The sequence below is a fragment of the Mastigoproctus giganteus genome, chromosome 7 (assembly GCF_048544385.1).
Source record: "Mastigoproctus giganteus isolate SK-2022 chromosome 7, ASM4854438v1, whole genome shotgun sequence".
NCBI classification, from domain to species: domain Eukaryota; kingdom Metazoa; phylum Arthropoda; class Arachnida; order Uropygi; family Thelyphonidae; genus Mastigoproctus; species Mastigoproctus giganteus.
In genome coordinates, this window is record NC_143581.1 from 187,751,177 (window position 1) to 187,778,017 (window position 26,841).

Sequence of the window (26,841 nt, forward strand, 5' to 3'; positions counted from 1 at the left end):
CTGAAGACTGTCTTTCATGTGGAACAGTTTCAAAAGCTTAACTAAAATCTAAGTATCAATTTTTGCATCAATAGATTTCTCAGACAATATATATCTTTAAAAAGTCCATTCCGTGATTGTCGCATTATTGTAGTCCTCTTAAGAGGATTTTGAATTACTTTTTAAATACATACTCCAGTATTTTTCTCATAACTGAAATGAAACCTACAGGTCTCTTATTTCCCACTTCGTTCTTCGATCTTCCTTTGTGAATGGGAGGGATATTTACACATCTGTAATCTATGGGACTTCCTCATAATCCAGGGATATTCTCATAATTGTGGCTACAGATTTGTGTACCGCTCTTCTGCCTCTTTAATATAATTGGAGTGATTCATTAGTCTCTTCTACAATAACAATAATCTCTTCTACCTTCCTCTCACTTATGACAAACTCATTTAGCTTCCAGTTAGATTTAAGTATACCTCTAATATCCTCGTCCCAAAAAAATTATTCAAATATAAAGGTATACGCAAAATATTTATTCAGTTTGTCAGAAACTTTATCATTAACCACATTGGTGATTTGATTGAAGAAACTCTCCAGATATTGATTGCTATTGTGTGAGAGATCAACTACCAAATAACAGTCAATATTTGAAGAGTTAAGTTATCCCTTTTTTAACAAAGAAATATTTTGTAATATGATCGATAGGTAAAACGAGAAGACAGATGAAACAGCATGTGCAATTGTGGAGGATTTCAATGACTGTATTTTTTCTAAAGTAATCTAAACAACTTTATTTATGAAATAGTTATATTTTGGTTATGATGATTGTGTTGCTCTTCTGTACTTGAATAAATTTAGGCTATGGGAAATTTATAAGGTACGTTCTATGTAGTTTCAAGGTCACTGGAAAAAGAATTATGCTTATTACTTTGATTCTCGCGTTGTTGAACCTGGAAATGTCTTTGGGCAAACCAAAGTACATCTATGGAGGAAAGGACATCAAAGAATTTTAATGTACAGGTAAAGAGAAGTGGATTTGGATGTAGTGATGGTAGTATTGGTTTCTTTAAAAGACGCTGATGCAGATATGAAAATCCAATAAGTTTATTTTTATATAGTGCAAGATATAATTTTATTTATTGTATTATAAAGAGTACAGTTTGGTTTTCAAAGAAGTCAGCAAAGCAATTGCACATAACTTGCAATTTACAGAAGTACATTGAGCTCATATTTTTCCAATTTTGGCTTCAGATATAGGTCTGTTACATCCTTGCTAGCATGCCCATCGTTAATCAAATATCCATATCTGTTCCATTTATGCTGTTCTCCCAGCATTTCTAATAATAAAAATAAATACACCATTGATTTTCAATGCATATAAAATCATTTGCAATAATTTTTGTAAATTGTAAACCACAAATGATTTCAAAATGAAACAACACTGATCTGCAAACAGGGTTGTGTGCTTATTATGCCGAATCTTTTTAAGACTTGTAATTCTGCATTTATTTAATTTTATGTATATTTTTATCACAAGGAAGGCAGGCCCTAAAACTCAGCGCATGCGTGCCCTGTGACTATAAAATTTAAAAAGTTTATAGACGATTACAATAAACATTGAAATTTATACAGAATTCGACAGGATTAATGAAACTGAGGATTGAGGATTTTTGTGAATAATGGTTTAAAGGGTATAATCGAGATTTGTTAAAGCGTAACTTCTGAAGAGTCCTAAGGACCTTCTTTGAAAAAAATAATGTTTGAAGAGAAATGCAAATAATATAATACAATTTTTTGAAGGGATGATAAGCAACATACTCTAAGAGATTCATATATGGTATTTCGAAAAAAAATTAACGAACTTAGAAAATTTTAAATTTCCTGGCCTGTGAATTTTCTAAGAACGAACTTCTCCCTTTATAACTCGAAGTTCATCTTTCAATTAGATCATGATCCCTCATGCTGTCCTCTTTTTTTCTTCCACTCAATAAGAATTTGCAAAAAAACACACCAAAACTTCTAGTAACTGCGTTGAAATTTCTCCAAGCAGATAAACTCCAATTTAGCATTTATTATTATATTTTTCACAGTATTCAATATTATTTTATTTCTATGTTTACCATTATAACAGAAATTTGTAACAATAATCATACGGGTATGATGTGTAGCAATAAAGTTCCTGGACAAGTGCAAAAAAAGAGAACACAAAGTGAAGGAGCTCCAAAATGGTTTTATATTTATTCAATGCAATCATGACCTGATTGAATGCTGTTATTACACATTTCTAAAAGTTTCTGTAAAGAGTCAGCAAAATCGTTCAAAGAGATGATTTTCATTTCGGCGGTGATGTGTTTCTTTATGTCCTCAACATCCCGAAATCCCATTCCTTTGAGGACAGTTTTCGTCTTGCGAAAGACGAAGAAGTCCGATGGTCCTAGATTGGGAGAGTGGGGTGGATGTTTGATCTGTACAATGCCTTACTTCGTCAGAAATATCTTCACGACCAGTGCGCCATGGACGGGGGCATTGTATTGTAATAATGCCCACTGAAAGCTGCTGTCTTTCTCTCGAAATTGCAGGCTCACCCGGAAATGCGCTTCAGTAGTCTTTGGAGAACCTGTATTTATAACGCAGCATTGACTCTCTCCTCTTCAGATAAAAGTTCTTTGTGAATCACATCCTGTGTGTCGAAAAACATGATCCGTATCGTCTTGATCCTGGACTTCTGTTTACGAAACATTTCGGCCTTGATTATGATTTTGAAGTCCACTGAATCCCGAACCCTTCGTGTCAGGGTAGCATGAAACATTCAATATTCATCTCCAGTTAAATACAATCGAGGAAATTAGAATTGTCTTGACAAATCTGGATGAAGTCTTCGTATTGTGCTATCCTTCATTGCTTCTGCTCATCCGTGAGGCTAAGCGGCCCAAATTTCACACAGACCTTGCTTTCCCCAAAATCTTTATGGGGAATTTGATGAATCACATCCTTAGTCATATCCAACTCATCCGCCATCATTCTGAGGGATAAACAACGATCTCTTACTAAAATTTCCCAAAATTTTCAACTATGCCCTCATTTCGAGAGGTTGACAGGCGCCCACTTCTTGGGTAATCACCAACATCCTCACGTCCGTCTTTGAACCGCTTGTACCATTGAAACATGTTGGTACGAATTAAGCAGTTTTTAATATTTCATACGTTTCTGTTCCAGATTTTTCCAGTTTAAAGCAAAATTTGATATTCGTTGGTTGCTCCATTTCAAAATCACCATACGGAAAGTTAACGCTATTAACGAAAGTGGTTGTTACTTGCAACATATCAACCTAATTGATAGTCTTTGTACCATCATCTATTGGGGTGAGTTTGAACTACAATACCACTTCCTGTTATTTTCAAACTCATCGAACATGACCGCAATGTCACCAGTCCAGGAACATTTTTGCCACACCTCGTATTTCAACTTGTGGCAGAGAGCCATTTTGACTACAATGAAAAATGAAACAAACTGCAAGAAAATGTCTATTTACCCCAAGGTCCAGAAGCCTACTTTCCAAATCAGCATTGCAGTTATACTTTATATGAAATAAAGAGAAAACTAAAATAAGATAATTTGCAGAAATATATCAAAAGATACAATATATCAGAATATGATTTAATATTGGTGTTTGCATTTATTGATTTCGATTTATTTACTTGCAGAGTCAGGCCTGTCGTTGACAGCCATACTGCTGATCATAGTGCGTTTACTTCAGATTAAAGATAGTTCGCAGTTTACTTCAAATTAAAAATTATCTGGGCCCAGTTAGATTCAGAGTCAATATAAATAAATATGAAAATGGAAATGTAAATGGCAACCTCAATTAAGCTAAGCATCACTCCAATTTATTAATGATCTCTTAAAAAGAACTAAATAAATACCTGGAATCATGCACTTTGAGAGCAACTACCGAATTTCAACAAAATCAAACACAGGTCTGGGCAGACAATTGCTCTTATCAAACTAATTCGGGACCAAATACACAGGTGGAAAAATTCTTATGGGAATACCTATTCAGGTTCTCGTCTCCTAAGTCCTCCGCATCCAGCGATCAAAGACCTTTTCATGCGTCTTTTGTTAATCTGGGTTTCTCCAGAATAAAACAATGACAGGACAATGTAAAGTTTGTACTTATAATTGTCATGAACTGGTGCAGCGTTGTTAAAATCTCTTCAATCCACAACGAAGGTACTAAAACGAACACGGAAATTATAAGCCAATTTTATTTCTGTGGTTGGGAACATTATGCATTCTATTATTAAGAATTCCATTCCGAACCATTTCGACAAGAATCTTATCCTTAACAGATCCCTGCAAAGACTCGTGAAGGATTTCTGTGCTTTATTTGCTCTTTGTTCGTTAATTTATAAAGTTTATATTCTCTAGAGTTGTGAACACTGGATTTCCTTTATTTTTTTTTATTTTGGCCTTTAGGAGAGAGAGAGTAAAATAATCAAAATACCATTTTCATTAAGGATTTTTCATGTGATCTGTTCATGTCTAATACTATCTCAAGATTTTCCTACTTTTGGATGTATTTTCGTTTACTTCAAGTGCATAACTACGCATGCATTGGTTATATGCATCGCAGATAGTTGTAAATTCCAGTAGTGAAGGTTCCCTACAACTGTTGCATTTTAGCAAATGTTGAAATGGCAAAATTAAATATTATATTGTGGTTCATTAGAATGAAATAGGGCAAGCCTTTCACGAGGAATGACATAACCATTTAATAGTCTAATTTCAGCGCTTTCAAAATCTTTAACAGCATTTTTTACTCCTATCTCTACATCGAGCACTAGCAACATTCACCAGGTCGAGATTTGGAGAATAGAAAAAGAGGATTGTTGTTCTCCCACGTAGAAACTTTTGATGATAAAATGTTTTCACCGGTTTAAATACAGCCCATCGAGAGGTTCGAGAATATAAGATGTAAGTAGTATCAAGCAGTGAAGTTCAGTTTGATTTTCTTGGAGTGCTGTGCAGTTGATATCGAACAATGCATTGGATGCATACCTGAGAGTGTCACAGACATTCTCAGGTACGAGATGGTGGGCTTGCTATCTGGGAGTCTAAAACGCTAATGCAATTGATATTCAGATAACACTACAGCCAAGTGGACCAAATTTCGGCCAAGTGGTTCTGCGACATCCATGTGCAAGTCCTGAAATACGGCACCTTGTATAGTGCAGATGGCCACCGGGATGAGAACAAAAGTAAGCTGGTTCGAGGTGCGGCATCCAAATCGAGAGAAAAAAAAAAAAAGAGAAAAACCGCCCCTCTGTGTCACCAGGCAATATTAGGTTTTAAATGACTGTCATCAACCGGTGCAATACCACCACTTTTCTTGTTGGAAGCGTGAAGTGATGAAATCAATATTTAGTCTCCAGAACAAAGCAACTTCAAATCTTCCATCATGAAATATGAACGATGTCTTTTGAGGTTATGATGTTATTAATCATTCAAAGTGGATTTTAAACAGGCTAAGTGTAGAAAACTTTCTTTTTTTCCAAATGGCGATCCATCATTGTGGTCTGTCGCCAACAGAATTTGGCCACAACTCTTCGCCATCTCTACTCCCACCGCCCTTAAAATCCGAACGTTCTATTGCAACTTCAACTAAAGATTAAACGTCCTGCTAACATCCTTCTTTTCTTCAAACTCTTGAATTGATGATCTTGGTAAACCACATCCTACCATTCCCAGTGCACTCCATTCAATGTCTTTGGTCAAAAGGATATCAGAAAAATATTTTAATAGTCTGAATGCCAAGAAAGCGCAGGTCCTGTTGGTATTTCTCTACTTGTTCTCAAAACCTGCGCTCCTGTTCTGTGTCGCCTTTTTATACTTTCTTATTCCATCGAAAATTCCATTTCTTAACCCATTGAAAAGTTTGATGAAACTCAAGCAGTTGCTTTTGACATTTCAAAGACTTTTGTTAGCGTTTGGCTTATAGGTCTTCTAAATAAGCTTCCGTCTTATGGTTTGTCAACTGTTTGTAATTGGGTATATAGTTTTCTCTTAGACTGCTCACTGCGGGTGATGGTAGATGGCTCTGTCTTCTAACTTCTCAACTAATGCTGGTATTCTCCAAGGTTCAGTTCTTTCTCCTAACATTAATCACAGATGTCTTGAACGCGTATTCACCATTAAAAATACTTCACGAGGAGAGTTTCAAGTTGGATGAATAGTGAAGTTGCCGCATTACTTGAGCAGAAAAAGGTGGCATGGAAAAGTTAGAGCAATAAAAAGTACTGAAGCCTATAACAGCTACAAGATGATCTGGAATAGAGCCACACAAAAGGTTCGACAGGCAAAGGCAGTTTATGAGAAATCACTAGCAAACAGAGCAAAGAAGGGGGACAAAGAATTCTTCACATATATAAATGCCAAGAAGAGCAGGACAGACCAGATCGGACGTTTACGTAAGGGAACGGGGATAGTATTAAATACACCAGCTGACGTTGCAGATGAACTCAACAGTTATTTTGCATCGATATTTACAAATGAAAAGCCTTTTGTGGCAATGGGAAATTGTGGGAGCGAAGTTGAAAAATATGTAATTAATGATATTCAAATTTCGCAAGATTATTTAATGAAAACACTTTCGAGCCTACAGACCAGTAAGGCTCCTGGAGTTGATGGAATATACCCTATAATCTTAAGGGAGGCGGCAAGTGAGTGCATTGAACGATTGAGGCTAATTATGCGAGCATTACTAGACTCTGGGGAGATTCCCTTGGATTGGAAAAGTGCAAATGTATCTCCCATACATAAGGGTGGCTCTAAGAGTGAAGTGGGAAATTATCGACTTGTCAGTCTAACTTCAGTGGTAAGGAAAATCATGGAGGCAATGATCACGGGTGGAATTCAGGCTGGATCATTTGGATCGAATTGAAATTCTCAAGGATACTCAGCATGGTTTTGTAAAGGGAAAATCATGTTTAACTAATCTGGTTAGCTATTTTGACAGGTTCACTCAAGAGCTGGACTTTGGGAATAATTTCGACATTGTTTATTTAGATTTCAGCAAAGTATATGACTCAGTCCCAAATGAGCGGTTACTTTACAAGCTAGAACAGGTTGGAATCACTGGGAAAATCCTTAGATGGATAGCTGAATGGCTTCAGGGCAGGAGGCAGAGGGTTGTGATAAATGGTTAATTCCTCAGATTGGATTGATGTAAGAAGTGGGGTTCCTCAAGGATCAGTATTAGGACCACTGTTATTTTTGATTTTCAAAAATGACATCGATGAAAGGATAAAGGGCGTGATGTCTCAATTTGCAGATGATGTAAAGATTGGTAGAGTAGTTAATGATAACCGTTAAGCAGAGCTTCTTCAGAATGACCTAGACAGACTTCAGGGATGATCAGAAAAATGGCAGCCATGCTTTAATCGAGCAAAGTGTAAGGTATTGCACCTGGGGAACAGTAACCCCAAAATAACATACCCTTGGCAGAGTTCATCGAAAGCCGGTAGTAGAGGAAAGAGAGTTGAGTGTTACGATACAGTCAGATTTTAAGTTCTCTGAGCATAGTAGACTGGTTGCAAGGAAGGCCCATGGTGTCCTATAGATGACGTATCGAACAATTGCTAGTAGAGATAGGGACGTCATAATCCCAATTTATAAGGCTATTGTTAGACCACACTTGGAACACTGTGTTCAAGTATGGAGACCGCACCTAAAGAAAGACATTATGCTTCTTGAAAGGGTCCAGAGACTGGTAACTCGCCTGGTGAGATCAGCAAAATGGCGTCCATATGAGGAAAGACTTCGAATATGTGAGTTGCAGAGCTTGGAAACTGGGCACCTTAGAGGAGACTTGAATGAGGTGTTTAAGGCTCTGAGAGGCATAAGTAAAACGCAAGAAGACGAAATTTTCACGGCTTTAATTGATTCTGGAACAAGGGGCCATAATTTCAAGTTACGGGGGTTTTTGTTTAGACTGGAAGTTTTATTTGAGCTAGCAAGTTATAAATCACTGGAATAAGTTACGTACATGGGTGGTAGAGACTGACAGTTTGAGGAAATTCAAAGGTCAGATGAATGATTATCTATGGGAGGATGGAAACGCTTGAGTTCTCCATTTCCTTTTCTCTTATTTATTAATTATTATTAGTTTTTTATTTAATTTTCTTCTTCTTATTATTATTTTATTTTATTTATTTTTGTTATTTTATTATTATTGTTATTTATTTATTTTCTTATTTATTATTATTATTTTTTATTTATTATTATTTTTTTGCTGGTTCAGCATAAGCCATAGGCTTCCTTGTACCATGTGGCCATTGCTAATACTAATACTAAAATCAGAAAAGTCGTAGTTATGTTTCAATGCAACAAAACGCGAGGTCATCTATTTGGAAAAAAAGTAACCGTAAAATAATTTAAACACTGCCTTCCAAAAATATCCAGACGCTTCTGTTTCATAGTCCGCTGGAACTTTCCCCACTATAAAACTAAGCCTATGAACCACACGCGTTGTAGCTCGCGTCGTGGCATGCACAACCGAGATGACTGATTTCGAGAGGAGAGTTATTGTCGAATGCCACATAGTTTCGTGCAATTTCTGACAGCGTAGGTCATTCGTGGTCGAGCGTCGGTGATGTTTTCATTCTATGGTAGCTTAACGTTATCACCACCGTTCAGAAACAAACAGTAGGACACTGTGGATGCTCGTTCCAGAAGACCAAGGGTACTCGAATTGTTAGTAAAATCTCATCACACGTCCCCTGCCAAACGTCAGCTAGAAGCTTAATGCGAAAACAGGGATTGAGATCTGTATGAATATACTACGTACAGAGCTCCACAGGCTCTGTCTTTATGGAAGCCCGGGGGAATATATTATCCAAACATCACCAATCGGAATCATTCGTTGGCTCTGTGGAGTGAGGAATCTCTGTGAATCCTAATCTGATCACATGTCTGGAGGGCTTGAACTCAGAGATTGTCTTTCTTATTGTTTTGCCTACGACCTTTGCTGGTGGTACAATTCAACGCTAATCTTAACATTTTGGACAATTCTAATCTCCTATGTGAACGTTTGTGTTACAAACCGATGTTTATTTCAACATGATAATGCCATATTCGGTACCGTTCAAAAATGGTTCATGGGCATAAATATTCAAAAATGTAGGAATGGCAGGGGCAAAGCCGATTCAAATCGGCACTGTGCCAGTAAGCGACACGCTATTGAAGTGTCGCCCATTCCTCTCAATATATATTACTTATAAAACTTACCAACATTGGAATTCCTTTTAAACAACCTATGATCTGAAAATATAAATAAAACTATATGTTTATATATGATTGATATAATTAAAACATTATACAATTGAAATTATTTGATTGATAACCTATAATACATAATATATAAATAAATAAGCTGTTCCTTAATTAAATATTGTGAATAGATCAGTATATGCTCTCCAGCATTTAATTTATATCTGGCTAAAAGCAAATTTTAAGTTATAGTCTATGTCCCATTATGTACGTTGTCTGAAAAAAAAGTAGAGATCCTATTAGTATTTAGTTAACTCAATCCATTTCAAGACTTAAACACTTCATTCAGATCTTCTCGCAGGAGCCTACTTTCATCATTCTGGTCTCTTGCTAAAAGGTTTTGGTCACCACTATTCGCGATCTCTGCTTCCACCTCCCTTAAAACCCAAACGTTCTATTGCTACCTCAGCTGAAGACTTTCATGCTGAATGGCCTCCTTTATTCCTTATTTCTCCTCATTTCCTTTCTGTGCACTCGTTTCAGCAACTCTACATCGTTCCTAAAATGAGGCCTCAAGACCTTATGCAGTAATCAGGATGTGGCCTGACCATTGCCTTATACAATGAAATAATCACCTTCTTGTACCTGCTCTCAAATGTCCTGCATATGATTAACAGATCCACATGGACATGTTGATGTCCCGTCTGAATTTCTCAGAGAAATTCATGTCGGACTCTTCAACTACCTTTAGGACTCTCTCATTCCCCACCACCTTTAGTGTAATACTATCAAGCTGGCATATTTATCTTAGATTACCTTTTAGATTATGCAGAAACTTGCGTTTACCAATGTCAAACCTGAATTGCGTTTTCTCAGCCAATCTGCCTAATTTATAAAGATCTTTTTGGAGTGGAATATCCTAATTCCTCACATTAGCAACCCTGCCAACCTTGGTATTATCTGCAATCTTAGACTTTACGCTTGCCTTGTCTTCATTATTATTGTGATCAGTCTGCTGTTTCGGTGTTCCTAACATTCGATGAGTTTGTAGATAATATTAATATTAATGTGTTTTTCTACTATGTCTCGTTCATCAAAAAGTTCAGAAACTTTGCCAAAATTTCTTTTGTAACTCCAAAGAACTATTCTGCCAATGAAACTGGTATTCTCTACGAAGGCGCGCCATTCGAACATAGATCAAGGGAACCGTTCGTCACGTCCCCAACTTAGCAAGTAACTGGACTCCTGTTCATAAGCTAATCTCCGCGGAAGCTTTCTTCAAGGTAATCAACACTGACGGTCTTCTCTTGTAAATAAGTGCTTTTGTCTTTCTATACCAATCGCCCTCTTCTACGTTGGTGTCACATCTTTCCTGTCTGAAATATAAAAGAGATGTCGATCAAAATGGAGATATGCAGTTTATTTTCTTGAAATCTGTCAGCATATGGACAACTTGTACAAACATCTGTCAACAGATTTTGTTTACAAATTTCTAGAAATTTAAAAGATTTATAACGCCGAGCTCGTCTAATCGCTTTGAAATGGCAGGACATTACCTGCAAAACATCCAAGACTATCTCAGAAAATTTCTCGTCTTCTCGTGCCCCCCCCCACATTAGAATAGCTCACTTCCTCTCCTCTTCCTTTCCCCAAACTCACATGATCTTTACCTCATGTCTCCTCCACCCTTCTTCCAAACTCACTCAACTCCAGACTTGCCCCTCTCTCTCTCTCTCAGGTTACCAGTAGTACTCAAACCGAGTTTCTTTTCTCCCGACCCCTTCTTTATTTCTTGCCAGAAGGTTTAAGCTTTTCTCCCTGCACTGAAACATCAAATCAGAAAGCAAGCTGCATAGCGAGCGCACTGAGCTTAAGGAACAGGAGGATGAATAAGTGAAGTCCATCCACATGCTTCTTTCCCTGAAATTCAATCTCGATAGCCTTGCTTCTTCTATTCCTTCTCCTCATCAACCTAATTAACTGCAGCCTTCTCTTCGCCCCACTGCTCAGGAATTTGTCCCTACAGGCATGCCATCCACTCCACTTCTCAATCTCTGAAATATTTCTTTCAGCTTCCCTTTCAACACAGCCCATCAGCTTCGAACCAACTCCACTGCAACTATTCTTCTTCCCCTTCCCACTCCGATGCCATTGTGGTAGCACATTTGGTAGAATCGCCATCCTTCCCACAGTGGGTAGTTAAAGACCTGAATTCGAATTCCGACTATGACACGAGGAATTTGTATGGGTATTTTTCAAAATGGAGCTGAGTTAGTTCGTCTCAGGAGAGTGTCTGCGCGTGTAGCAGAGTGGTATTGTCACTGTCCTCCCCACACCAAGTGGAAAAGGCTCGGGTTCGAATCCAGTCGATGATGCGAGGAACTTTAATGGATTTCTTTATTTGACTTTTTTTTACTCCGTAGCTGAGTTAGTCGGTCGTGTCAGGCGTAGATAGCAAGGTTTTTCATCCAGAAACTGGTATTTTTCTTCCAGCAAAACAGACAAATAGACCATAGAACACACGCAATTAACCGACATAAGACTCACAGCACCGCAGATGAATTTAATTATTCGGTTGACCTAAAATAATAACAGTTTGGTTTGGTATCCCGCATAATCCCAAGTCACTACTTCGTCAGTACAACCACATACTCACTCTCCCTCCACTAATTGCCTTCCTCCACATCAACAAAATCCCCCTAGTATAATTCCCCAAAAATCTGTAAAAGATAGGAAGCGCAAAGCCAACGACGGGGTTTGCATTATCGGAACCAGCAATCAGTCCACTCATATTAAAATCTGCAAGGCAATGTAGCATGGAATAACGCATGCAGTACCTTTATAAGCCAGCTTGACCAGAAACTGCTGAAAGTTAAATTGAATAACTATTAACAGAATTAAATATATCAGTAAAGCCCACTAAAATTAAAACCAAGCGCCCAACATAGGCCTCATTCCGGATTGAAATATTGAAATTTTCACCAGAAATATCCAACAGCATCTCAGCCCAGAGTTCTAGGCAGCAGGAATGCTTGACATGATAGACTATAATCCCAAGACATCCAAAACAACAGTTACTTTACCAGGAATGCAAGCTGACTATATGCAAAGACACAAACTCACTGTCTAATCACAGAACTTTCTCTATCACTGACATGCACCAAAAATTTAAACTTGAAACGTCAATTCCTGCACCAATCTCAACCCTCAACGTCTACTTAGAGGATATACAAAGCCTTAACAAAAAAATTCCTACTGGAAGTGCTAATTGATGCAACAAATCATTATCATCCTTCTTGTGAAACTTGGGAAAATTCTGAGTGCGAGGACAGCCTTCTTCTGTCCCAAAAACTTAACTACTCTCCCTTCCTAACTTCACATAAATCTCGCAAAGGAGGAGGATCTGCAATCTTCGTTAAGAACGATCTCACTATCAAGGAATAATTCAGGTCCAATTTGAAAAATTTTGAAGTTATAACTATTTTGCCTGTCAACGGCTCTGCTCTGGAGACCTTCAATATCTACGGCCGTCCAGTCCAACTGAAGGCTCCATCAGTGAAATTCTCGATTGGATCACATCCAATTAAGGATTTCAGATTTACATAAAGGAGAAAGAAATACAAAAATTTCCGTTGATTTCAATCTACCCCTCTCCAAATTCGAAACAGAGTTGCGTCTCTTGGAAAATACCTTCTTTGGCCCTGGATTTATAGAACTAACACTCCACGTTCCAGACGCAACCGAATACTTGAGCCTATCTTTGCAAATTTCATATTATACCGAAACAGATTTTTACTATCAAGATCAAATTAGATCACAAACAATTGGAAATTCGAGCCATCTTACCACCTGCCAAAAGAAGCCCTTCCATCTGTGGAAAACGGAAGGTAATTGCATTACCAAATTTCTTAATAAAGGCAAAATGATGGGCTCTTAACATTCTATCCCTGGGATTCTCTGAACAACTTATCTATCGATTAAACAACGCAACTCTCAATATAATAGCTTACACATTTAACCAGGAAAGCAGCATCCAAGAAGTCACCATAACATCGCGTAGTGTATCGTGATCATACCCGATCTAAAATTATTTCAAAAGCAAAGAGAAAAGTCAGAAGAAATGGAAGAAAATAAGTCCCGCCGCAATTTAAGAAAAACAGAACACCCTTCCAACTCAGAGCAAACAAACAAAACAAAAGCACAGGCATATAAGAACCTTCATCTTGAGGCGAATCCAGCGAAATAGGACGTTCTCCAAAGTAACTCCTGTTCTTAATCCCGCTGAAGTCACAAGATGGATTTGTTGCTGTTGTTGTTGTTGGGGTTTTAGGAACATCAGCAACTAAGGCCATATTGCTCAGTGTGTCTGTGCATTGAGTGTGTTCTGTGGTCGATTTTCTGTTTTTCTCGACGAAAAAACACGAGTTTCCGTGAGAAAAAACCATGCTACCCTCGCCTGAGAACGTCTAACCAGCCACCTTGTGAAAAGGTCCATAAAAAATTCCTCACGTCTTTTCCACCCGGTGTGGGAAGGAAGGCGATTCTGTCAACTGTGCTACCCACGAGAGCCCCAGATGGATTTAAAATAACATCTGCACAGCCTCATCTACTCACCACAGAACTTTCTGCCTAAAGGAAATGAACAAAACTCTTGACCACTCTTAAATCAGCTGGCAGATCACTTTACAAGTCAACGATATAATAAACTCACTGAAAGAAAGCACATCCAGCCGGCACGGCATACAACCTTTGTTATCATGGCTACCAACGCGCTTACATCATCTCTCCTCTGGTGCTCATTATCAAGAGATTCATCAGCAGAAATACTTGCCTAGGACTTGGAGAACCTACAAAATCAGTCACATACCCAAGGCGGGACACTCACACGGGAACATTAGCTAGAAATCTATTTCAGTTGCGTCGACAATCCTAATGACTGATCAACTAAGAAACAATCACAATACTCAACAGAGCAATAAATACCAAGCATTTACAGCGATGCAATCTACCCAGTCCTCATATACGTAGCACAAATATGGTCAGGTGTCCCACAAGCCACATATAAAATATTCCTCTCTCTTAAATGGCAGATCCTCAGATGGTTAAACTGGAAATTAAGATTTTCATTCGCAATATCCAGACATCAAGTGTACCAGAAACTTAAGATCAATCCCTTGCATCTACTCATAAAACAGACCAAAATATCTCTGCTGTGAAAATTACTGTACTTTTGGAAATGGCATTTCTTCTATCATCACAACAATAGTCACTGAAGCGCCATCCTGACAGAACACACAAATCTGGCAACTGTATATCTCCGAGCTGAAGAGGCTCTAAATGGCCAGGCTGTTCCCAACTCTTCACACCAACTAATTAATCAACTCAAAATCGGCTGTCACATGTTTGTTTGTTTCTAACAAATCCTACAGAAAAGAAAGTGCCAACCTGTACAAAAACTGTTGAAGGCTTCATCACTCCAATTTAAGACACTGTTACCCCTTTCCTTTGCAGTTACTTGAAGTACGTGGGAAGGAATCAACTGCTTCTAATGTGGGATTATCTTATCCTCAATACATTAACCAGGCTTATTCTTACCTAACAATACATATTTCTAATTCAATACTATTAAAATTTATAAATTTTGTAATTTACAAATTCTATTGTTTTTCTGTGTTATATATAATAAATATGTATTTTAAATTTTAACGTACTTTTTAACGAAAGATTGTATTTCATGCTACATTTAACATCATTATCATATAATATATATATATTAGTAAGAGTGTTCTCTTACAGTACATTTCCTTCTGTTTCTACCTTTTTTCCAAGTTCTCGGTTATTGCAGATCAGCTGTATTATCGTTAGAGGGTCACAATCTCCATCACATGCCATATCTGCACAGCGAATTATCTGTGAAAACATCTAAAACAAAAATATAATTCCTAAAACATACAAATATTACTACTTGATTTATGAAGTTGCAGAGATGATACAAAAAAAAAGTTTTCAATAGTCAATTCTATGGTTAAATAATAAATTGTTGAAGAAATTCTCGAATCTTGTGGGCTGTTCGGGCTGTGGGCTGTTCTTGTGGGAATTGTTGGAGGCCGTATACCACTAGATCGCCCTCTGAATGCTAAAAACTGCCTATTCATTGTGGCTGATCAGGTACACCTCTTCAAGTCGACACTCTCTCGGATGAAACAGGTGTGTTCCAGTATGTGTGGACATGTATGTATGTATTTATGAAGGGAGGCACCTCGAACGTTTGGTCAACTCTGCTTTGTGTTTCTGTGATAATACAGACACTGTAAAATGACCAGATGCATGAGTTTAATGTTGTTTGTGTGTGTGGTGTGTTGTTCGTGTTGTACTGACTGTTTGGCAACCCAGAATCAGCAATCACCCAGACGATCAATTCCGAGTAAAATACTGCAGCCATTATCAATCCACTACAGGATGGAAGCCTCCTCAACAATTCGTGTTGAGAGGAATGGACCATAATCTGCCACGCTGATGCAGTGTGGTCTTTTTTGCTGGACCAAAAAACCTCAGTTTATGGGTAAAAACCTTGCTCTCTACTACTGAGACCGACTAACTCAGCCACTGAGTGAAAAAGCCTATTAAAATTCCTCGTGTCATTGACGGGATTAGAACCGGGCCTTTTCCACTCCGTGTGTGGAGGACGGTGACGATACTGCACTCTGCTACTGCGCGCGGACCTAGGGTCTTATCCCGTTGATTAAAACACCGACCAGAGGAAATCAAGTCCTGGACAGCGTCTACCACAATTTTGAACAAATACAAACCTTTCCCTATATCTCGAAATTCGTGTCGGACCACCTTCCAATAGTGTTTGAAATTGCACAGGTACCTGCAACCTCATGACGCTGAGACTAAATCCATGGACCTGGTGCATACAGTAACTACGTTTTCAACCGACCTGGACAAGCCAAATTTTATCCTTACTGAACTTAAAGCTCTTAATTGAAATAATCATCTCTGCTTCAAACCAGTGGGAGAGGCAAGTAATGCCAATTCTAAGGAATTGAGACACATTGCTCTCATTGGTGTGTCGAAGGCAATTAAAATCTCCTGAAACACCAAGCGGTGGTTCAACTCCGAAACGAAACAGGCTTTTAACCTAAAGCAAAAGCCTACAGAACCTGCAAAAGGTCTGGCTTCATGCTAGATCACATCGCTTACAACAAACAAAGACGAATTTCCTGCGCGTTCGGAAGAAGGCACATCGTAAGTATATCCAGAGTAGGCTGAGAAATTCCCAACGCATCGTTTCCATACGTGGTCCTTAGGTAGATGTGGATGAAGAAACGATAAAACTGTAGTAGGCACAGTCAACCTTCCACCCGGACCAGGAAACAACATCCGCCCCTCCATGTAGCGGCCATCACAGATAAGGCCAGGACCGGGCTTAAGCATGTTATGATCTCAAGGGAAATGATTTCGAAAACAATAAACAGTCTTTCCAGTAAATCTACAGTTGGCCTGACGGATTTCCACTCTTTATTCTCAAAATATGCAACGTCTATGTGATTGACCTGTTATATTACATCTTCAACCATATCCTCGAGACTGGTATCAAACCGACATTTTGAATGACTATCATGCATTACCAGTTCTAAAAAGATCTGGATCTTTTTAGAACTGGTTCCAGATCTCAGTCGATCACTGCTTTAATGGGTGACTAGAGTACATTCATACTGTTATTCCTAGGAAGTCTATGCTGTAAAATCTATTAATGACCAGCTGGACAATCCATAAAGCCCTAACTCTAAGAAACAACTTTGAATCTTATTCCTGGACATACAAGCAGCTTTCGACACACTCATCATAACAGAGCTAATTAAAATTTTGAAACATTAATTCAGAATCGAAGGTAAACTTCTTGCTATCCTTATTCAACTTCTCATCAACAGGCAAATTTTTATTAAATATGACCATAGATTTGAGAGGACCACCACAACCTCTGTCGGCATCCCACAAGGGGAAATTATTTCATCATGTCTTTTTGCCGGAGAATTAGAGCCCTTCCTTGCGAATCATCCAAGTATTGTTTGAACTCCAGGATTATCTAGGACGTCTGGGGCATAAATTGAATTCTCAGAAAGCAGCTCAGATGATCTTCACAAAAAGGAGGACTATTATTAATGAAATTTTGCTCACAATAAATGGGGCCGCCATTAAAAAGGTCAATTCCTACACGGCTTTGGGGTTAAAGTGGGACGACGGGATTACTTTCAAAGACCATTTCAAGATGGCCAGGCTACAAGCGCTTGTGGCGCTCTGGGCAATCCAGCAGGAGTTGGTTGGTTTAGTTGGTATTCCTTTGGAATACATCCGAAGAGATTTGATACCTATATCGATCTACGCTTCGGTACCCTGGTCAGGAGCCTTCTCTACTCAACTAAAGAGATTTCTTGGAGTTGAATATTGGCTCCTGAGATGGCTAAACAAGGAGATGGGCTACCCTTTTACCATCTCTTGGAGCGTGTTCTATGCAAATCAAAGAGCGGAACCTGCACACCTTGCCACAACTTCTATTCCACCAAATGGATTTGTCTGACATCTGGGAAGTGACGACAAATCCTCGAACTCGGTGCAGTTCAAGACCTTGTCCATAGCCGACCGGGCTAGCCGAGTGGGTAAAGTACGTGCCCGGCAACCCAAAGGTCGCGGGTTCGATTCCCGCCTCGGGCTTGGATCAAAGTACTGCAAAAACCTTGGGAGGTGCAATATGGCCACAGAAGCCGATGCGCCAACAACTACCAAATCAAGAAAAAAAAAAAAAAAAAACCTTGTCCATAATCTTCCCTGCAAAACGTGCAATACCTTAGATCAGCGTTTCCGGCTAATACGTTCGGAATGTATAACTCCCTGGAAATTGATGCGTTATCTTTCGGCAGCTCGAAGCGCTATAGACAGGACACCCTGAAAGAAGTCTATAAGCATGAACAGTAATTATTATGTGGAAAGAATTCCCTACCAAGGTTTCAGTGGATTCACTGTTTTTGTTTTTATTTTATTTTATTATTTTTTTTGTATTTTCAATCTGTTTTGATTTCTTCTAATTCCAATCAATGAAATCAACTCGAATTTGCATAATGTACACCCCTCTAGCCGATTCATTTAAATTTTTGATTTCAGCCTGCACAGGGAGTCAAGACTTGGATCGTCCTGCGGGAAGAGTCTGTCTAGTATTTTTGACAGTATTGTTCCAGTTTAAAGAGTCTTCAGTATTTGTTATTGCTGTATTAAAGATATCTCCTGGATTTATTTTGTTTCTGCAATATTTGTAGATAAAACCCAATGGATCCTTGTTACCAACAGTTTTTACCAAATTTTGGCAGGATACCAACTTATTTTTGTTGATGGTTTTAAAATATAGTTTCTTAATATTTTTAATTCTTGGTGTAGTCTTGAGAGTTCTGATGGTAAGATATTGTTGTTTCTTCGGGTTTTTGAAAGGTTTTCTTACCTCGATGAATTTTACGTCTTAATATCGTGAGTTCCAGCAGCACAATACACTCTGCCACGTTTCCGGTATTGTTCAATAGATAACCAAACACGAAAGTGACTTCCGTTGCTATCCTCGGTTGCTGGATTCACCGGATATGAATCCCATAAAAAAATATTTGTCGAATTACGTGGTTCGACAAAGCTGGCTTTTTGATCTCCACCCTGGCCTAACTGAGATCTACGGGACGCCAACCTGGCGACATGGTACAACATAATTGTACCTCTTGCAACGTTCAGAGGTCTTATAGATGCTTCACCGTGTTGTGGTAGCTGACAACAAGAAAAGGATATGCCCATTATTATGTAGATGGCCATAACGTTTGACTGGAAAGTGTATGAGTCCACAATTTAAGCAAATTTCGCAGCATTTAAATGAATAGAATGCAAGCCACGAATGATGTAATAATTATTCAAAAAACAAGAAAAACATTTTTTCGATAAGTGTAAAGTATATTTTATGAGAATGTAGTTAATTTTTTTAGAGTGCGGCTAAATGAATAAAGAAAACTAATATTGACATACTGTACAATCAACGAAAAAAAATTTTGCTTGTAAAATGGCAGGTATAAAAAATAGGTGGTCTTTCTTCAATACTGGCGCGGTAATTAAATCCTTAATATCTATAAAAAATAATAATAGCGTCGAAAAAATACAAGAACCAAGTTATCCCCTCACAAATATATTTCATACCAGCTGACTGGATACGGGTCCCTCGTTGCTGAACTCTTCATTCTTGAGATTTCAGAAAAGAGCTTATGCTGTTTGTGGAGAAAGGGAAGGCTGGAGCTCTGAAGTATATTCTTGCTATCTCTATGATGACATCAGGCTGTCGGTAGCGCTTATCAAGACTAAACCCATTTGAGACCAAAGAAGTGGACAAGTGCTAGGAAGCAGCCTTATTGGCGATCCATTCCGAAATGGATCGCCAATAAGGAAAGATTTGGAAAGATTCTTCTCAGCCTTGACAGTCTTTTAACAAGTGTATTAAGAAACTTTTGGCCCTATTGAATGCTGCACTTGGCTTTGAAAACTTAGTGGATTCCTAAGTTAGTTTACTTGTTAGTTTACATCTGCACATTTTTATTTTATTTGCTCTCCTCTTCAAGCCAGGTTGTCCTGAACTGTTCTTTTAGACTTCGAATTGTCTCTACTTTGGCTGTTCGGGAAATTTCGTATGAGTTAATCGATTGCACTGTATTGAGGATCATTCCTCATTAATACAGTTTGGATAAATATTATTTTGAAGGTTCCCCTTGGAGGTTTCTTCTTGTACTGAGTGGTTGCAAAGAAATTCTTCATAAACATCCCGTATGCCTTATACTGAAGAATTGAATCTCTGCAGGCATCGTTTAATGGAGGGGCAGGAAAAATCTGGGAGTTGACAAGGTATTTACCTACAGGACAGCTGGACTTTCTTGAAGTCCGCCTAGTCTTTAATATTGCTGAATAAAAGCATGTAAAAAATTCCCAAAGAGTATTGTTTTAAGTATTTTAGCTGCGCAGAAATTCAGCAGTAATGCTTCACATTATGAACGTATTAATACGGACCTTACACCTATCATTTCATATTTTATAAGACATACAAAAATACGAGGCACTATCGATATCATCATATTAACTGAGTTCACCAAAATGACAATATTAATTCATTAATACTCACTTCAGAAGGGATACTACCAATGCACATCGCCACCCTATTCGTCTTGGATGAATCTACGATAAAAAAATAATAAAATATATTAAATAATTCAGAAATATAAGTATAAACTAAGTATAAGTATATAAGTATAAGTATAAGTATAAGTATTACTAAGAAGTCTGTTGACAGAGGGAATCACAGGAGGTTAATTTGGGATATCACTAATTCACAATTTGGGGATGGGAAGTGAAAATTCTAAAAAAATATGACACGCAATGTGCATGTTTTTCTTGCACATTAATTCCACTGACTTTTCAATATTGTTTTTATTCTCAGGTCCCAAATGCTTAGAATAGCATGGCGATGACACATTTCTTAAATACACTCTGCATAAATTCAACCTCGTAGGTGTGTACTGCCAGCACGTACGAAATTCGTTTCCTTCACGTGAAATACTTTATAAATTAAGGAAACAATACGATCCTGGTGCACTTCGGACCAGGATCGTATTTTATGGACTTGAAACGAACTATCTTTATTTCGTCACTGGAATAGGTTTTATGTTTTTGCAATTATTTCACCTACTGCATAAATTGCACACACTTCTGATTAATTTGGTATGCAACGTCTTTTTGATTTGTTTTGTTGATCCATCAATCCGGTTTGAAAATCACAGATTGAGGTTCGCTGAGTTCACTAATGTCCTGAATTAAATTAGCTTTTATTCGCTGTCGAAATGGTACTTTCTATTTTATTCTTTTATAAAAGAGCCAACGTTTTGGCAGATAAAGCAAAGTGGTTCACTTCTGCTTTCTATAAAGAAGTGTTCGTCACTCCAACATTTTTGAAACCCTTAACTCCATCACTAACTTTCCATTTCGTTTCCGCCATGATTGAGATAATGCAATTATTTTGTATCATTCCCAAGCAAAGAACGAGAAATCCACCTTTTTTCAGTTAAGCAACCACTTTTGACCACAGAATTCAACTGAGTGGTTGCTAAAAGACCCATGCTCGCTTATTAAAGGAAAACAGAAGGCGTATATTTTCCTTACAATATTTCTGTTTCATCTTGTGATCATAATTGTAACGCTGCGAACCTTTTTCTACGACATCCAGCTTAAAATCATTGTACAGTAAACGTACTGGATGTGGTTTTTTCCTAAGAGGGAAAACTTACCATATCAGTATATACCGGAAATAATAATGATATAAATATTTTAAAAAGAGTCGATCGTAATAGGACTTAATACAGGGCTCGCTAACTAACCAAATAATATCAAACATGATTTAGACATACTCATGAGCCGAAACATTATGAACACCCCTGTCGCCACGATTTTACGCATCCCACAGCACCTAGGAGTGACATCACTGACCGGCGAAGCAAATATAGTAGTGCCTGTAGGTAACTAACTGGTAGTGCCTTTCAGTAGGGAAAGGGCTTCGGACGGATTTAAAACGTAGGCGACCCGTTCATGTGCCCACGTTGACAGACCGTCATCGACACCTGCACCTGTACTGGGCACGGGAGCACCATTTCTGGACTTTTGACAATTGATTTTTTTTTTTTTTTTTTTTTGATTTGGTAGTTGTTGGCGCATCGGCTTCTGTGGCCATATTGCACCTCCCAAGGTTTTTGCAGTACTTTGATCCAAGCCCGAGGCGGGAATCGAACCCGCGACCTTTGGGTTGCCGGGCAGGTACTTTACCCACTCGGCTAGCCCGGTCGGCCTTTGACAATTGGAAAAGAGATGTCCATTCTGACGAATCAAAGTTCCAGCTCCATCATTCAGACGGTGAGGTGCGTATTCAACAACGAGCAGGTGAACAGCTGCAATCAAACTGCACAATCGGGCAAAACCTGGACGGCAGCTCTGGTAGCATGGTTTTTAGGGATGTTCTCATAGGTATTACTAGGTCCCCCCTCATCCCCATTGAACATACCCTCACTGCGAGATCCTACCTCAGCATCGTTTCACACAGTTTCCCCTACATTGTGAGTGTCTATCCAAATGGCACTGGACTCTCTCAAGAAGACAACGCCCTGTGTCACAAGTCTCGCATTGTGCAGGAATGGTTCGAGAATCTTGTCCAAGCATTTTATGTACTCCCCTGGTCGCCGAATTATCCCGATATCAACACTATCGAACATATGTGGTAAGCGGTGGAACGTAGCATTCTCCAGTCCGCGTTTTCGAACTCCGAGACGTCCTTGTATCCGGCTGCTCCAGGATAGCTGAGCACACCTTCCGCTGTCTCGTGGAGTCGATGCCACGCCAGGTACAAACGGTAATCACGGAGAAAGGTGGGCCAACAATTGCTAGAATAGGTGGTCATAATGTTTCGGTTCTTGAATGTTTAAACACCGATTTTTGTGGTACCATTCGGTCTTCACTTTGAAGAAGATTCATTTTACAAAGCCGATCGTGTATGGGAGTATTTTTGCCGCCAATCGAAGTTAAGATCCTATAAACGTTTAGTTATTATTAATTTGTAAAACTGCAATATGCTTCGCATTGCAGTATCGAATATCATCATTATCATATGTAAAATCTTGCCTGACACAGGTCTGACCAAAGAAAAGAAGCGGAAAGACGAATAAAAAGTTTATTTCATTTGGCATGTGTAGAGCACAGTTTCCAACTAGTTTTTTTCTCTGAATACCAATCCATTTTTCATGCAACAGATTTAGTTGTCACACCCAACCCTTCCCCTGTTCTTCATGATATGTATTCAATGCCGATTGTAATCATATTTGAAGCAGATATTCAGCAGAGACAACAGGTTTGCATATCTTACAATCTGGAACAAAATTTTGACCAACGGGGGCTAACGAAGCTATGATCCCTTACGATAAAAATAACTTGCATTTTTACTGCTACATCATGATACGATTACAGCTTAACAATTCCCAGCTACATTATATTATCCCCTTTAGAAAAACCTGGGATTGCCCCTATGTACCACACATTAAGAAACCAGACGTTGGAATTAATTTTATAATTAATTCCCATTTATACAAAAAAATTAAACTTTATCCAGGTTATTGCAAGTTGTTTGTAATGATTAAATTCTTCAATTGGAAATTATATCTAAAGCATGACTCATATATCGCTATTTAAAAATATTACTTCTTAATTAACTGAGTTATTTTTATTCGTCGGGTGAAAAGCTTAAGATGAAAAGGATGATCAGATCTAAGTAGTAGAAATAAGAATCCCGTCAATTTTAGAAGCACCAGCCACTAAGGACATATTGCTCTGTATATACTGTCTGTAAATTGCGTGTCTGCTATGGTCGATTTTCTGTTTTGCTGGATGAAAATCTCGATTATCCGAGAGAAGAAGAAATACGCTGTTCTCGCTTGAGACCGACTAACTCGGCCACGTTGTGATAAAGACCCATAAAAATTCGTGACTTCATCGACGTGACTTTAACTTGTGTCTTTACCACCCGGTGAGGAGAAAACAGCAATTCTGCCAACTGTGCTGCCCACGAGGACAGTGTGTTTCATTTTAAAAATAAAGTGTTCAAATGAGTATTCAAATACCTTAAAATTAAATTTGTATTATACCATCAGAGAAACGGATAAAGAATACTTACCACAAATTGCTTCATACAAGATACCAATCATATAATTGACATAAGTCTTTGAAAGTGCATTAACTGTAATACACGCAGAGATAAAATACCAGCCAAATAGAAACGCTCGCATTGCAACAGTGATATTCGATTAGATCTAAGCCGAATGACTGCTCTTTCAAAGCTACGAGACCACACTGGGTGTGTTTCTAAAAACACACCATTTCATAGTCCAGATGCGTCGTTGGAAGTGAACAAATCATGTCATTTATTCTTTATGTGAAAGAGGAAGGGGTGTTTTTTTCTTTATTTCTTCTCTAAGCGTCGTTAAAATCTTGTCCTTCAGTACCATTTATTATTACACACGAATAGACCATCTGCTCGCATGTAAACATATGAATTTTACGTTATATTAAAGAAATATAACTTTAAATTGCACGTGAATCAGTATAACGGGAAAGTCACATTCTTATTTCCTTTTCTATACCTCCACGGATGGCTAAAATTCCGAACTGTTATTTCTTTACCTCTTCAGTTGCACTGGTCAAAGAAGGTCCCTATTTTACAACATCAGTTATAAAATTAGGTAACCAAGAAAATTCGATCTCGATAACTGTAATTATTTTCTGATCAAGGAATTGGAAAATACTCTCTTAGCGTCCAATAATTCCAGAATCCTCCGTATCTAACTCATTGACAACTTTTATGTTGACTAAAAGTTTTTGGCACAGTTTTGTACATAACCATGTTTCCAACTGCGAAAAAAATAGGCTCTGGTGGAAGAGAAAGCCTTGTTGCATATCTTTGTTAATAGCTGTGTGTGTATATAGGGGCATTAAAAAAGATTATTTTTACACATTGCAGAAATAATTCGGAAGAATTATAAGTGTAGGATTTTTTGACAGGGAAGATTGATCTGTAGTTTTCTTGCACTACATGGCGAATACCATTAATATTATAATGAAAATATTCCTTGAGATGACATAATTTCACTTAGACAGGAACATACTCATTCATTAGTAAATTTTAAAATTTTGCGTCCGCTGTAAAAACACAGTTCTACACGTTAAAAAAAAACCTCACAGAAATATAAATATTTTTATGAAATTGAGAAACGATATATTATAAGAATTTCTAATTTATAGCTTAAAATGACACCTCCTATTTCACTATTCATTTCCTCCAACAGATTATCTAGTTCTTCACTGAATTTATTGAAACTATCAACTTTCACAACAGCAGATTGAAGTTTATTCCAGTAATGAACCACTCGCTGGCTGAAGCCAAATTTCCGCGCATCTGCAACTGTGTTTTCGAAATTAGAATTTATGCCCCTCAGGTGTGCGTGGTCAGAGCAAGAGGAAGAATTTCATCAGCATTGATCGTGTTCAATCCATTCAAAGCCTTAAACACCTGAAACAGATAAGTTCTCAGGTGACTAGTCTGTAGACGCTACAATTTGAGGCCTCCAGGCCTATATTCAGTACTCAAGGTGTGGCCTGACCCTTGCCTTATACAAATGGATAATCACCTCATTTTCCATACTATCAAAATTCCTGTATATCAATGACAAAACCCCATGAACTGTCCTGGCAGCCTGTCTGCTTTGCTCAGTGAACTTCATATCAGAGTGCACAATTACCCCCAGGTCTTTTTAATTTTTATTTTATCCAGAATCACTTTACACCTATGAGGTCAGGGACATCTCACTGGACTGAAGACAAGAGCCGTGCTGTACAATCCAGCTCCACTGAAATGCCTAAAGATGGTCTTTCCGTCAAATGCAATTGAGATACTAATCTGTAGATACTAAGTCTTGTCATAAAAACTGTGTACGATATTGTACTGTAATCCACCATCCCCTCTACTCTTATGCTTTCAGATGGATGAATCCCGTATCTTTGGACTGCTTGTAAATTGGTTCACTACGAAGGAAACTGACAGTATTAAATTTTGAATAAATAAATAAATAAATAAAATTGTATTCTGGCTGTTTTGCCTTATCATTTAGAATGAACCTTAAAGAACAAATAAAATTAAAGAAATTCTGTTGTCTGATATACCCAGAGGAAAAAAAAAAAAAAGATGCTATATGGAACTAAAAACCTGGCCCATGTGGAAAATAAGTGCAGTGATGGTACATAAATAAAACTGATTTAATTTCGTTTTAAGATGAGCGATCTTTGTAACTTTCTATAAATTATTGAATTTAATGCACTCATTGAATTATTGAATTATTACATTGAATTTAATTGAATTATTACATTGAATTTAATTGAATTATTATATTGAATTTAATTGAATTATTTAATTAATAAATTATGATTCAATTTAATGGTATTTTTGAATTAATAAATGATTATTGAATTTAAAGGAATTATTATTAAACCAGGTTAAAATCTCAATGATTCATTTATCCCGATCACAGTTTCATCATATGATGAAACGATATGCGTCACTGGTGTACATTTTCCACAGATTTTAACAGACACGTCGTGTTCGATATCACCATGGACCATGAGTTTCATCCATTTTACTCATAACACGCAAAACAGCAATCTCTTTCCTTAAAATGTTTTTCAATGTTTGAATCTGTCCAGATGGTGTGGCTTCGTACATAATAATGACATTCTGAATGCGATAGCGTCAGTCTGGAAAAACAAATGAACAAAGGATATTACGTGATCTATCTTATCCATGCCTTTTCAACTATCCGGACCTCTCTCACTCTCTTTCTCTGTCTTTCTTTCACCCTCCTTTCCCAAGTGCTATCTTTCAGCTGAGATAATAAATATTCCGTACTTATATACCTATTCCCCAAGCTG

At 37.8% G+C, this 26,841-nt stretch overlaps 1 protein-coding gene across 1 annotated transcript; it reads right to left on the reverse strand.

Moving 5' to 3' along the window:
* Nucleotides 1-1,181: 1,181 nt before the first annotated feature.
* Nucleotides 1,182-24,199, reverse strand: LOC150083457 (uncharacterized). Its single transcript, XM_090377301.1, has 6 exons — nucleotides 24,038-24,199; nucleotides 20,453-20,505; nucleotides 15,073-15,177; nucleotides 9,274-9,306; nucleotides 3,521-3,565; nucleotides 1,182-1,325 (listed from the first exon to the last, which is right to left on the reverse strand). Exons 1-6 carry the CDS (start codon nucleotides 24,147-24,149, stop codon nucleotides 1,281-1,283), a joined length of 393 nt encoding a protein of 130 aa, XP_090233427.1. The 5' UTR covers nucleotides 24,150-24,199; the 3' UTR covers nucleotides 1,182-1,280.
* Between the last annotated feature and the right edge of the window lie 2,642 nt (nucleotides 24,200-26,841).